Source organism: Strix aluco, chromosome 3 (genome assembly GCF_031877795.1).
Source record: "Strix aluco isolate bStrAlu1 chromosome 3, bStrAlu1.hap1, whole genome shotgun sequence".
Lineage (NCBI taxonomy): Eukaryota > Metazoa > Chordata > Aves > Strigiformes > Strigidae > Strix > Strix aluco.
The window spans coordinates 60,937,499-60,952,482 of record NC_133933.1 but is presented as its reverse complement, the minus strand read 5'-3'; the positions used below and the strand labels follow the sequence as shown (position 1 = coordinate 60,952,482).

The window sequence follows — 14,984 nt, the reverse complement described above, 5'->3', positions numbered from 1 at the left end:
AAGATGAAGTAACTTTAATGTTATTCTTGCATATTAAGCCTCATGATTAGGGAAATGAAAAGTGTTATCAACAGCATGTAGGCATATAATACTACATTCTGATATATTACTTGTGAAATGAAAAGGTGTCACAGACTATTTTGCTTAATTTTAAAATATGCATGCTGCATTTTAAAATACAGTAGTGTGGTTTAGTTTATTTAAGATTTTAAAACAGCTTTTTGGATGCTTTTCTAATATCAAAAATAACAACAAAATAATTTCCAGATGTAGAATAGGAATCATTTAAGATGTTACATGCACGCAAGACTGAAGTTTCTTTATTGCAAGCCTTTTCTGGACTTCAGTTATGGATCATGGAAGAAAATAGGTATAGGCAGTATAACGTCTTCAAATTTTCATTGAGCAATTCTTTTTCAGATGAGAAATTCTATAATGTCTTTTTGCAATCAGGCATAAAGTGTTTCATATGGACAGAGGCTCAGAGCATCAGATGCCGCAAAATGCACTAACTCTATCCACTGTCATAATTAACCCTGAAAAATATTACATGATAACAGCACTGTTGCTCATGCATGTAAGAAACTGAGACTTATACATGTCTCTAGATGTACTGATAACCTTGTAATTGCCCAGAGGCATAGACCAGCCTGCACCCAGAAAAGGAATGATCCTCACAAGTTGCACTGCAAGACCAAGAGCATTGTATAGGCTAGCTACATTTTCCTTAAAGCAATATTTTCAGCATATCTATTATTCCTGTGGCACAAGGCGTTTTAGGAGCCAGTGTGAGATTCTGTGGCTTCCTTGCAGAAATTTCAGTTTTCCTTCTGATTTTAATTAATTAATGTCACTAATATGGTAAAAGTGATTTGAAGACCAACTTCTTTATTCATAAGATAAAGCAGTGAAGCTAACCAGAAATATGCTGGATCAGGAGAGTTCCACACTACATTGATTCCAAATGTAGCATTTTTCAAGCACTTTGAAAGCTATACAAAATATTGCCTTGTTACTGTTACCTACTAAATTCTGTGATTTAGGGGCAATAAACATAAATAGACTCCTTATAAAACAAAGTAGTATAATGGACTCTGCAGTAAAACCCACAAACAGATAGTGTTTCTTTACTTTTTATTACAAAGTCTGTGTGTGGGAGGGATTACTTCAGTTCCACATGACAAATATGCCCAATATATGTTTGTACAATTCTGTACTCCTTTGAAAGATCAATTTTATCGCCATTTGCTTCAGGGATTTTCCAGTTACTTCTGTGCTGGAGTGGATAGTCCCCAGGAATGACAGCTTCAAGCATTTATTTCCCTGGCTATTTAAAGGAAATGTAATACAGTTCCTTTAGACAGAATTCAAATGAAAATGCAAGTGTATTTTTCCAGACTTATATTCTGTGATTTGAGAATCATAAAATCTGGTTCAAAAATAATTTTGATCTAAAAAGTTTGCACAATAGCATATTTGCAAAACCTCATTGCATCCACAGATGTCACAATCCCTTTTACACGCTTTGCTATTGCAGGAACCGTGGGACTACTACTTATTTGTCTTAGTATAACCCCAAAATTGTAGCTTTTCAACCCTCTTCCCAGAGAAGAGGAGACTGAAAATTTAGCTGAAATCAATCGGCCTGCTGAAATTCAGTGAAGAACTAGATACTATTCTCTGAAGAAATTTACAAGTTGAACAATTATTCTCCCTAGAGCATATAAAATGAAGCAGATTTTTTTTAACAATTTACAGAAATACTGTCTTATTTTCTCATTTTGAATAGAAAAATTAAAATCAAAATTCCAGATCCTCTTTATCCCTCACATAATATTTTCTTTGCCTAATCTGATATCCTATGATGACATTGTTCGCACTCCAGCCAGGTCAGCTTTTCTAGAAACTTGCTCCTAGAAAGTATCACAGCTTACCTGCAAACTGAATCCTTAGTGAAACAAAGTAAATCCAGAGAGGTGTGTAGATCTAAGCCAGACCTACAGGTCTGTCTTTAACATTAGGCCTAGTGTGTTAAAATCCCTACATTTGAATACATTGACCGCTAAAATAATTTAAATTTACAGCCGACGTGGATTTCAGAAGTCAAGAAGTTGCTAAAGCAGTTTTTAGAGCTATTAAGGCATTTGCTCTTTTTTGCTTTGCTTGCACAGCAAGCCTGTCTAATTGCTCATGTTGAAAAACATGATAGAAGTATGAAGTGAAGGAACTGTTGCTTTTGCTGTTCTATTATAACATTCTGTGGTTTGATCTCTCTTGTTGTCTTCACTGTTCATATCACATAACCTGCTGTTAACTGACTGTGTTTCTGCCAATCACGGATAGAGTTATGTACTTAGTGATAAATAAATTTTGACCAGAATGACAACCAGCATTCTGTCATTTTTAGTTAGGCAAAAAATTGGCTTTAATTCGACTAAATACGTGACAGAAACAACCTATTGATTCCCTGCATTGCCAGTTAAAGCTGCAACCTCCATTACGGCTCAATACTGCTTTTTAAGAGAAGCAGGACAGTCTTCAGAAACACATCAGTCCATGGTCTCTGATCTCTGGTCTCTGATTCTGCTAAGTGCAGTGGTGCATGTTTATTTTTACATTTTTAAGGATGCTTTCTTGCTAGTAACTAATGACCAGTAGAAGTCCGAAAACTAAAGTCATTGCTCACTTCAGAATTTACGTGAGCCAGCAGCTTGAGAGGTGGAATATGGCATTACATGTAGTTTTGAGTTGATGAGCTGGACCTGCCAGCTCTCTAGCAATATAAGAGATTTTGTAAATCTTTATTTCTTTCTCTTAAAGCAGGGATCATTACAAGAAAAGGAGGAGAGCGATCTGGACTTTGTTTCCTCACAAAGCCCCAGTGTCCAAGAATGGCTGGCACAAGCAAGAACCACTCGCTCACAGCAACAGCAGAGCACCCTGCAGCAACAGAAAGTTGGTGTTTTGCATTTCTTTTAGTCCCATCTTTAGATTGTGCTTAACACTCTAGCTGAGCCATTCTTTTTAGTATTTCCACTGAAATCTTCATTTTTACACTGTTTCTTACTCAGTGTTTTGTAATGATGCATCTGAGCTTGCTATTTTATATCTGAAACAGCCAGGCAGACTAGGCGTCCTGGGTGACCATGTTCAACTCAATCTCTCTATACTTCCATTGTCCATTAGTAAAATTAAATTGAATCAACCCTTAAAGTTACTCTAATGAGATAATGATATTTGCTCAAAATAGTAATCAACATTGGTTTTTATAGTGAACAATATAGCAAAATAACAAGCAACTTATAGCAAAAAATATAACAAAATAGCAAGCAAAGATACACACATTACAAGGTATATTGTGTTGCATGATACACAGACATCCTCACTAGGCTAGGTTCCAGATACTGCATTGCATTAGTCAATTAGCTCAACAATCCAGTTTATGTACCCTATTTTTCTGTCGCTGGGTGGAGATTTTGCACTGCTTTTGGTGCTCAAGCAAGCCATATCAGAAATAGTTCAGCTATCTTTGCATGTCAGTTATGCCACATAGACATATCCTTCCAAGGCAAAAACAGTCTGTTTGAGATTTGTTTTGGTTTTTGTACCTTACTATGTTAGGAGCTGGAACAAGAGCTAGAAGAGCAGAAGAATCTGCTTCGGTCAGTAGCATGCCGTGGAGAAGAAATCCTAACACAGCAGGGTGCTCCAGAAGGCCTATGTATAAGGTCTGCTTTCATGTGTTCTGCGAAATAGATTTCTATGACTCTGCTTTGTCATCCTTATGTTTACATCCCTCTTCCACATATAATCCTCTAATTTTTGTTTTATCATTTTTATACAGCACCTAGGGTACTGGAGTCCTGGGTCTGATAATATATTTACACAAACTGTTTTGTGATAATAGATCACCTTCAGGCAAAACCAGGGTGAACATTATCAGCTTAAGAATCAAGGAGCAGTCAACCATTCAGTTAAAATACTTCCCTGAAGTATCTCAGTAGTAGTGAGCACATTTGTGGCTCCTCCAGCATGCCAAAGTCTAGAACATGAAGGTAGTTCATGAGGCAGCAGAACCAAGACTTATGCATAGGGAATGTAAGTTGTACTCTGTAAGTTCTTTTTCTGAGCATTTGTGTCAATTCAATGTGGTTTTTTATTACAATGCTAGAAAGTACTTATCTCTTTCTCTTTGAGGCTCCTTCTGTCACATGATGTTATACTATAGAAAGAAAGGAAAAAATCAAATAGAAATGCTGAACTTCATTTTATCAAAGCTAAACTCATATGCTTGTCCTGCATTAAAATGTCAGGGTATGTCTGGCATTTTGAGAGAGGAGGTGAGGAAGGAGTCAGCTAAAATATTTTTTTTTATTTCATGCTTTGAAGTAATGATTGTTTAAAGGTTAAATTTCAATGTAGTGTATTCAGTGTGGTTTGGGTTGTTTTATTTAATATTGGTACTTGCAAATCTAAACAGTTTCTTAGAAAGTACGTTTTATCCCATCAGGCAAGAACTTCTTGCTCTTATGAAACAGCCTTTGTCTTACTATCTGAAAAAAAAAAACAACAAAACAAGTCAAAGCTTTAAAATGTAGCACTTAATTGAAATGTAGAATTTTCCAATTGAAAGAGGAAACAAACACCTTATACAGTTATAACTTCTGTATTTGTTAAATGTTTATACATCTTCCCATTCAGTGACAAGCCTGATATACTCTCTGAGGAATTAGGCTTGGAAGGTGAGAAGCCATCATCTGAAGAACAGATGAAGGTGAAATGGGAAAGCCTGAACCGGGAATTCAATACCAAGCAGAGACTGCTCCAGAAGGCTTTGGAACAAGAACAGCTGGTAGCTATTTTTAATTTCTCTTTGCATTTTCACTATGAAAGCAGTTGTCACAGCATGAACTATAGTATGTGCATAGCAGATGCATTAAGGTGGTATAGTTAATGTAAAAAATATGGAACAACTTTTTTTTGTGACATCTTTAAAAACTATTAAATATTGGCACTAGCACTACTCTTGTTCAAAGTAATTTGAGTTGTACTATCATTCAGGTGAATGAACTAGAAAGGGCTCAGAAAAAATTTTGATCTACTTATCTAACCCAGAATAATTCTGTAACAAATTGTCCTTCTGGAATTGACCAGTAATCTGGCAACAACTTAGAGGAAAAACTGGTATTTTCAGTTTTAATTTATTGGTTACATTCAATGCTTGATCTTAGTGTGTATGTGACAAAGAAGCAAGTGATTTCAGCCACAGAATTTTTGCTGAAAGAAACAGGGATTGATAACTAAACCAGGAACAATCCAAGATTTGTATTAACATACATCCTCCATTTTATTGTTAATAGACCCAGGCCCACTATTCTTTATATAACACTACATTAAAATCAGCTTCCAAAGTTCTAAATATCTTGTATTCATTCAAGGGTAATTAATTATTTTTTGGTAAATAAATTTTGCTATTGCTAGTTCTAGCCACAGGTATTTATCCTGCACTTCTAGTGAACCTCCTGTTGAGCAATCTTTTATTCAAGATATTCATGACACTGAACAGTTGTGGGAGGACCATGAGCATTATTTGGTGATATCCTCAGTCAGCAGTAAAATCTGTATAGCTGAATTTTGTGCCCTATATATGGTAGAAGCAACCTAATTAGTACTTCTCTCTCAGCAGCTTTATAGCAGACCAAACAGACTGATACCTGGAATGCCTTTGTATAAGGAGGAAGGACAGGATGAAGATAAATCCTCAGTGTCACCAGTATTGGTTGAATTGAATCAGGCCTTTGAAGCTGTGTCATCTGAGGTAACATTTCAATTGTCTTTACACCTATCCTTCAGCAGAGCCACATTTACAATGAAAACTCCTCTAGCTCCCACCTGGAAATCCAGCCCTTTCCCAAATATTACATGTTAGAAAGAGTATCTTGTACTTCTCTGGACTTCTTTGGTTCCTTTTGCCTAGGCTGGACAGGTTGGGGAGAGCCTGCCTCTTGAACAGAAGCTGTACGATGGTGTCATGGCAACCACCTTGTGGCTAGATGGTGTGGAAGAACAGGTCTTTATTGCTACAGCTCTGTTGCCAGAAGAACAAAGAGAAACATACCTCTGCAAGCAAGAGGTAAGGAATCTGTGAATAGGACTTCCTTTAAATTGTTAATAAGAATGCATTTTATACAATGTTTAGAAAAAAAATATTAGAATCCTGGATAAGTGACATGTCACTGTCATAACCTCTATGTAATTGCAGTATTCTGCTAGTGGTAGAAGTAACTTTATTGACCGTGTAGAGAATGTTGCAGAAAGCATCACCTGACCCAACTTTTGCCTGGTCAGAAGAGAATTAAACATAGAGTCTGTCTTCTGTTTAACTTCTTTGCTAAGTATTAGCAAACACCACATTATTGAAGTTGAAATGAAGTGAAAAAGAAGGAGTAATGCTGTGGGATATAGGAACAGTATAAATTCATCAACATGAAATGGGAGGGTAAGAGAGGGAGTGCAGGGAGAGGGGGAGAGAGAGAGGTGATAGGACAAGTGGTAATGGTTTTAAACTAAAAGAGGGTAGATTCAGACTAGATATAAGGAAGAAATTTTTTTACAATGAGGGTGGTGAAACACCAGAACAGGTTGCCCAGAGAGATTGTAAATGCTCCCTCCCTGGAAGTGTTCAAGGTCAGGTTGAATGGGGCTCTGAGCAACCTGATCTAATTGAAGATGTCCCTGGTCATTGCAGGGGAGTTGAACTAGGTGACCTTTAAAGGTCTCTTCCAACCCAAACCATTCTATCATTCTATGATTCTACATAATTTTGTTTCAGCGCTTGTTTTCCTCAGAGCAGTCTGGGCTCTTTTTATTATCAGAGATACAGTAGCTACATAACTTTGTCTAGGGTGTGTATATTAACAATGTAAAAAAGGCACTGCATTACTGTAAAATTGATGATGGTTATGGCAATATGTTTGCCTGCTTTACAGAATGTCTGTCACTTTGTTTTGTTTTCTACAAAATCAGTCTCTTGCCAAAGAAATCAAAGACATAATGGAAGAAATGGATAAGAACAAGAATTTATTTGCTCAGATATTTCCTGAGAATGGTGACAATAGGGATATTATAGAAGACACTTTGGATTGTCTCCTGAGAAGACTGACCTTACTGGAGTCAGTAGTAAACCAGAGATGCCATCAGATGAAAGGACAGCTCCAACAAATAGTGACTTTCAAGGTATGAAGGAATTAACAGGGGTATATATCAGATGGGCATATAAAGGATGTGGTTTTCAAAGCAATGAGAAGTTTTGGTACCAAATCAAAACAACAAGGTTGTCACAGGTTTTTACTGAAAAATCAAACAACTTCTACGCAAAACTTGGCACCCAAATCATGATCCAAAATTTAAACACTCTGCTAGAAGCCTTCTGTAACTCATGCACTTATTGTAAAGTGATCATTCATCCCATGCTTTCTCACCCTGCTGGCATTACATAAAAGGAAATTGATGACTACTATTCTTAAAGGAGAAAAAGCAACTGTAGAGTTCCACTATATATATTCTATAATATCATACGTGATAGAGTACACTGTTTTTATTAGCAGAGATAGGGTAGAAAACAATACCGATTCCCACCTTTCTTACCGTCTTTAGGCCATCCTGTTACTCTTTAAAAGCTTGTATCTCAAGCCATCTGTATTAAGCAAAGCAGAAAAAATAAGTGGAGAAATATGCGCTTTTAGAAATCTTTTCAAACTGTTCAGAAATGCTTTCAGATCTTACTTGGTCTCCCTCTTCTCTCCTATTTTTATAATATAAAGCCTCTAGTATGTTTTGTTTTAAAGAAAAAACATAAATTACAACCAAAAAAAAAAAAAAGAAAACAGATTCCTGGTACCTTTGGATTAGGATCATCATTTCATAGGTTGTTACTGCAGGATTTCTCTCCAAACTCCATTATCTTTCCTCTGCAGCAGATATTAAAAAAGAAAAAAATTCAGCATCTTTCAGTGAAAGGCCTTCCTTTGTTGAAGAAAGCAGACAAGTTGCTTAGAAACCTATGCATTATTGTTACACTGGAAATATTTAGTATTTAAAAGAATTACTGCATAAAAATAATTAGTAATGAAGCCCTTATATAATGCTGAAAGTCTTAGAAAAATGTGCAGATAATTTTCTGTTGGGATGAATGCATTAAAAAAAAAAGTAAGTGATTGTAGCTTGGCAAAATTGTTAAGTAATGTTTATGTGTCTAGTCTGATAAGGTACTCTAAAAGTTGTAATGTGTAGTTAGTCCTGTAATGTGTAGAAGTCTTGTTTACTTTGTTATATTTGCTCCAGTTTGTAATAAAAATAGCTTGCCTTAAAAAGTAAAACCTAACTTGTTTGCAAACATATATGGTTGAATAAACAACACAAGAATAGCATATCTTTCTTAAATAAATCTAGTTATCCTTGCTAATTATCTAATTGGAAGGCAAAAGCAGAAGTGCGTTCACAGGTTATGTTTTGAATAGGAGTTGCTTTAAGTTTTAGCTCCAATATATCCAGTTACGGATTTTTGGCAATGCTAAATGCTTTGCATTAACTAATTGTGATGCTTCTGGTTTTGAATAGATTTTATGCCTTAGTGCTGATATTGTAACATTGTAATACTTTAAACTTTTTGGAACATACAATATTTTTCAGCTGGTTTGTGCTGTGATTTGCTATAATTTGTTGTTGTCTCCTGTAGAATGATCTGAAGGTCCTGTTTACATCAGTGGCTGATAACAAATATTTAGTTCTACAAAAACTAGCAGAGGCAGTTGAGAGACCAGAAACAGAACAAATACAGGTATTACCAAATGACTATTACCTGGGGAGGGGGGAAGAGGTAAAGTTTGTATTCAAAGTATAAATGGATTCTAGAGAATAGTTGCTTTTTATGGGAGAATGTATGTGTTCACATAAAGTATGTGAAAATGAGTACTTCCAAGAGTACACTAAACGTGTCTATAAATTAAAAAAAAAAAAAAAAACAACACAGCACAAAGTGTCTTTCTTATCTCCTCAGCTGTCCTAGTTATGCATACACCTGGCAGTATTTGAAAGAAAGAAAACTTCAAGGAACCAAAACCAGTCTAAAGTCTGGCTAGATTGTTTGGCTCTTACACTTTATTAAAAACCAAAGGCACTTTCTTCTGCACTGGTCTATAGAAATATCTTGACTGTTACTCATTGTAATTTAAGGCAATAATTGTTTTTTCTTTATCAGGAATTGTGTGAGGAATAGTTAATTAATATGACAAAATATATCATGTTTCCTTGCTTCTCTTTTGCCAATGAGAAAAGTGAATGAAGTATGCTAAGGGCCAATTTCTACAGGTGTTACCCAAGAGCTACTGATGGCTGGTGCCAGCAGGTGACTGAGAGGAAGAGACTTACCCTTCAGAGAAACGGAAATACTGGGCTTTATATACCTGATAATAAAATTTTGAAGGAATTTTAAGTCTCCTGTATGAATAAGAGAGCTGGCACTCCATGTCTTTCTTTTCTGTCTTCCATGATGCAAAAGATTGGCAAAAATTTGTCTACTGTATGATTAATTTAACTACCAAATAGGAAAACAACATGGTAACAAAAGCAACTGAATTGATTTGTTTCTGAACATCTACCTTGGCTGATAAAACATTCAAATTTAGAAGCATTGCTGTTTGTTCAAGATGTGATTGGGAAAGTAGAAAATAAGGCCCTTAATCAGCCAGGTAGCTTAGCTGCATGAAGTGTAAATTTAGTGACTGTATTGTTCATACTCCATATTACTGGGAGTCAGGAGTTCTACTCACATGTATAGTTTAAGCATATGTGGATAGACAGTTTCCAAGAAAGGGCCTTAACAAAGGACTTTAACTGCAGGAGTCTTACCTTGTGCTTTTAATTTTGATATAGCTTGAATGCATTACTTTAGCAGAGACTCCTAGGTTGAAAGATCTAGGAAAGCTTGTGGTTTCCAATGAAAAATACGTACGCTTGCAGAATACCAACCTGCATTCTTAAGTTGAAGTTTTTCCAAGTGCAAAAGGGGATGTACAAGTCCTTTCCTTGACAGTAATTTTGGCCCTATCCTGGTCCTGAAAGGGAACTATGCACAGCTCTTTGCTATCATGCATGACTTCTGCTGTGATGGTTGTTTGCTTGGTGCTTGGATAAGTAAGGAGTGTTAATAAAAAGAATGCTTTAAAAGGAGGTGTTAGAACAACTAATAGTCCTTTTGTGCCTGTACTATATAATTAAAAGCATGGAACTTCACAGCAAGGTTTGGTATAAAATATTATATGATACTAAAACAGCTTGTTATTAAAAAAATAATAATGCCATATTGTATTTAACTTTAAGAAACAAACTAGTCTCTCCCAACTTTGAATTAATATTTTTTCTTTATAGTAACCTTTACAATTTCAGCAGATTGAAGGAGTGATTAATACTTCAGGCAGAAAACAGAAAAGAATATTACCATATGGCAGCTACAGTATTGTTATTAAACCTTCAAATTAAATTCTGTGATTTTCAAATATAGGTCATACTGCAGGCAGAAGAAGGTTTGAAGGAACTAGATGCTGGAATCAGTGAATTAAAGAAGCGTGTAGACAAACTAGAAATTGACCAACCTTCTGTGCAAGAGCTGTCTAAGATCCAGGTATGGTTCGTAAATTCCATCCTAGACATGTCTGGTGATATCAAAGGTAGTAGTATGCTCCTTTTTATTGTTCATAAGGCAGTTTAGGAAAGTGTATTTTAAAGCATTTCAGTGTGTATAAAAGATTATTTTCTCTCTGACTCAACTAGTTTTTCTACTTTTGGATTTTAAAATTTTATAACTTCTCTATTATTAGCAGTATTAATCATAAAACCGCAGAAAAACATATTTTGTTTCAGCTCTTCTTGACTCCCTGTTCAAATAGATGAAGTTAAATGTGTAAATGTTTGCTGAAGGTTGACCCCTGTTCTCACCAGTGTCTCATGATCTGGAGTTTTGTTCTGCCTCTCATCTGTCATGAAAAAAAAAAAAAAAAAACAGGAGGATGAAAGAGGATACATAGTGACCTGAAACTCAAAATGTTCTGCTTTTACTAGAACACCTCTCATGTTCCTGCACACTTTCAGTTAGAATTGTTTTTGAACACACCTAAAGTAGTAGGACTCTATTTTAAGGCTCTCTGAAGTAGATACATGCAGGCAATTGATCCAGAATTTCTATAAGGCTGTTGAAACTCCTCTGTGAGCATTTTGGTTCTGAGGCAGGGGAACGCTTAAGGAAATATCAAGGAGAATGTTTACGACTGAATTTTACTCTTTATAATGACATAATAGTAAATTGGAAGCAAAGAAAACAGCTGAAACTGGACCATAAACTTATGAAGCCAATGAAACAGTGATCTCAATTAAAAATGGATGACAGTTTGCGCATATTTTGCCCAGTTCTTTATCCTTTCAGTCTTAGAGACTCCTGCTTTTTTTTTTTTCCCTCTCAGATTATGTATAGATATCCCCCTCCCCTTGATTTCAGTTTTTCGAAAAGCCTTCCTTTTACTTTTTTGACAGTTGGGCTTCTCACACTTTTCTCTTTAAAGCTAGGAGAGCCAGCTGCAGTCTGAGGGTGGGTACTTTGCTGTAGCACATAGAGATAGTTTGGTTTATTAGTTTCCGGATGCCTTGTCTTGATCAAGATTATGGGCTTATCCTCACAGTCAGATGTATTTTCTGAGAATACAGTTCTCAAAAACAAAACAAGGAAGTAATCCTGTTCAGAAAAAGAAAAGCATCTGTTGTTCTCACATTTATGGGTGAAGTCTACAAGATGAATAATAGCACATGGGAACTGATGAGATTCTTCCTTTTGGCTCGTTTTGTAGTTTGGCAGTATGGGCACACTGTGAAATACACACTGCACTTTTTCTACACTTTACTGTTCTCTATAAAGTATATTGCTATTTTAGTGTATCTGCACAGTCTTTTTGAGCTGAGAATAGATGTTATTCTGATAGTGTTCACAGAAGAATACAAGGGACAGTAAGGTTGTCTAAGAAGACATGTAAGGTGTGAAATAATAATCACCATTGCTGCTCTTTGCCCCCAAGGATAAGTATGATGAGCTAATGATGATCATTGGATCCAGACGGAGTGACCTGAATCAGAATCTGGCTCTTAAGAGGCAGTATGAACGGGCTTTGCAGGACCTGGCTGACCTGGTAGAAACAGGCCAAGAAAAGATGGCTGGTGACCAGAAAATGATTGTTGCTTCTAAGGAAGAGGTTCAATCGTTACTTGACAAACATAAGGTAAGAAACTGACATATTTCAGGACTAATCATGATTGTAAGCTTGTACGCAGCAAACCTTCTGTTCCTAAAAGTGCAAGAGCTTTTCAGAATGGTGGGCCAGTATTAAATCAGGATATATTAAAACTTACTGTATTTTAAATTGGAATCAATGAACTGTTCTGACTGAATGACTTTCAAATGCTCTGTTGAAGGTGAATCCAGGTAGATCACATTTTCTTCCTTATTCTAGTAACAGATTTGTATTCTTGTCCTGTCATGCTGCATAGCAATTTCAACCACCACTCCATTTTTTTCCAACAGAAATATATGTTTGCTAATAACACATACAAAATATAACAACATTTTTCCACATTTTTTTAATTAAGCAGAATTTTTTGGTGGTGTATATCTGATCTAAGATATTTTTGTTTATGGAATGAGAGTTGGGATGGAATTTGTATGGAAACGATGACCTCTTTCTTTATTTAAAAAGGCCATTGGCCTTTTTTAATTGTGTGTTGGATTTTGTGAAATGGTGGAGTGAAAAGTTTGCCTAATTCTATGTCTACAGTTACTTGATTATACTGCTATTGTCTTAAATTGTTGCTTTAGTAGTAATGAATTGAGTAACAATTGCACTTTCTCTTTTCTATTCTCTCTTTATCCTCTCCCCTACACCCAAATTTCTCAGGAATATTTTCAGGGGTTAGAGTCTCACATGATCCTGACAGAAACACTCTTTAGAAAGATGAGTAGCTTTGCCCTCTTGAAGAAAAGTCGGTCGCATTCAGAGCTAATGACACAAGCTTCAGCTGTATTAAAGCTGGCTCATAAACGAGGTGTAGAGCTGGAATACATTCTAGAGGTGAGAATTTCTGTGGTTTTTTCTGTACTGCAACTGTGATCAACCACCAGAATATTCTATAATGTTGATTTCGTGTGCTTGGACAGAATTGATGGACATCAGTCCCTTTTGTTATACACACAAGGCACTGCTAGACTACATGTAACCTTTGCTATTTAACTGTTGTGACCTTCAGGTGACACAAATTGTGTTCCTCTAAGTTTAAAAGAGCTCCTTAGCTTTAGCTGACGAGGAGAACGTGACAGCTTTATCCATGTGTTCCAACTAAAAGTTGAGTTTCACACAGAGATGGTGTCTTATAAATTCACTGGACATTTGTACTGTTATTTCTGTACATTCACAACAATGCAGCTATAGGATTTCAGATCAAGAAATCAAGTAATAAAAATTCTAGATACACATTGAATCTAGATTCAGTGTTCACCATGTACATAGATAATTTGTGCTTGCAGACCTGGATGCATCTGGATGAAGATTACCAGGAACTTACTAGACAGCTGGAGTCTGTTGAAGGTAACATCCCCACTGTTGGTTTGGTGGAAGAGACAGAGGACAGGCTTACAGACCGGATTACACTTTTTCAGGTTGGTGTTTTTCGGACGTTCTTTATGGAAAAGTTGCATGAAAGGGACTTGGAAGGTCATCTAGTTCACCCTTCCCCTTGAAGCAGGACAGTTGCCATGGGCTGGATCAGCAATGGCTTTGGAAACCTCAAAAGATGGAGATCTCACAGCTGAGCTGGGGACCAATTGCAGTGCTCCACCACCTCCTACTGAAAAGGTTTTCTATAATGCACAATCTAAACCTTCAACTTTCAGCCTGTCACCATTGTCCTTTTCATACTGTGTGACACTGCTGAGGGCCATTTACCTCTATCATCTTTTTAATTCTACTCCAAAGAGTTGTAGGCCTTTCTTATTAGACTGCCCCTTAGCCTCCTGTTTTTCAATCTAAAACAAACGCATCTCCCTCAGCCTCTTTTTAAAGGACATGTGCTCTAGGTCCCTAAACTTCTTAATAGCTCTACACCAGACGCTGACTACTTTCTTCTTGAACTCAGTGAGAGGTAGGGGTAGAGTAGAATCATATGCACTAGATGTGGCCTCATCAGCACCATGTAGGTGAGGATGATAAAACAAGTTGGTTGTTCACAGTCCTAATGAAGGCCAGTGCTGTGGCTTGCTTTATTCATGATGTCTTGGTTATGGAAGATGCCAGGTTAAATACACTAGCCATTCCCTTCCTAGCCTGTATTAAGAAACAGTGTTATTCTGCCCAAGGTGCAGAATTTGCACTTCTTGTTGAGCTTCCTAAGGTTTCTGCTGCCTCCCACGTCAAGTTTATAAAAGTGTCTCTGGACTAAGTCTGCCATTTTTTGTCTCAACGACTCTACCTACATTAGTTTCACCCACAAATTTACTGAGGGACTGCTCTCTGTCATCATCCATGGCATTAATGAAGATGTTGAAGATGTTTGGGCTCAAATATCAAGAATCTCTGGAGTACTCTGCCCATTACAGTTTGCCAGCCAGCCATCAAGCCTTTGATCACTAGTGTCTGAGTCTGTTAATGCAGCTAGTTTTCAACCTATGTAACAGTCCACTTATCCAGCCCACATTCTCTCCACTTCCAGAGGAGGGTCCTGTGGGAGATGGTGTTAAAGGCCATACTGAAGTCAGTCTCATTCACAGAGACAGTAATTTTGTCATAAAAGATTGTCAAGTTAGTGAATCCAAGCTGAATATTCCTAATTCTTTTTGGTCCTTTTTGTCCTTGAAAATGGATTCCAAGAGGATGTGCTCCATGGTCTTTCCA

The 14,984-nt window shown here is 36.6% G+C and overlaps 1 protein-coding gene across 16 annotated transcripts in view; it reads left to right on the top strand.

Annotated features, from left to right (window-relative positions):
• Window positions 1-14,984, top strand: part of SYNE1 (spectrin repeat containing nuclear envelope protein 1) — a 322,087-nt gene that overhangs the window by 232,056 nt on the left and 75,047 nt on the right. For 12 of the 16 annotated variants that reach the window (XM_074818773.1, XM_074818786.1, XM_074818777.1 and 9 more), the window contains 11 exons: window positions 2,821-2,955; window positions 3,622-3,728; window positions 4,702-4,852; window positions 5,684-5,818; window positions 5,978-6,133; window positions 7,027-7,236; window positions 8,738-8,839; window positions 10,562-10,681; window positions 12,123-12,323; window positions 12,996-13,169; window positions 13,622-13,753. In XM_074818773.1, coding sequence (XP_074674874.1) covers window positions 2,821-2,955; window positions 3,622-3,728; window positions 4,702-4,852; window positions 5,684-5,818; window positions 5,978-6,133; window positions 7,027-7,236; window positions 8,738-8,839; window positions 10,562-10,681; window positions 12,123-12,323; window positions 12,996-13,169; window positions 13,622-13,753 — 1,623 coding nt within the window. The remainder of the gene's footprint in view (window positions 1-2,820; window positions 2,956-3,621; window positions 3,729-4,701; window positions 4,853-5,683; window positions 5,819-5,977; window positions 6,134-7,026; window positions 7,237-8,737; window positions 8,840-10,561; window positions 10,682-12,122; window positions 12,324-12,995; window positions 13,170-13,621; window positions 13,754-14,984) is intronic. The other 4 variants (XM_074818787.1, XM_074818780.1, XM_074818775.1 and 1 more) reach the window with 2 other exon arrangements.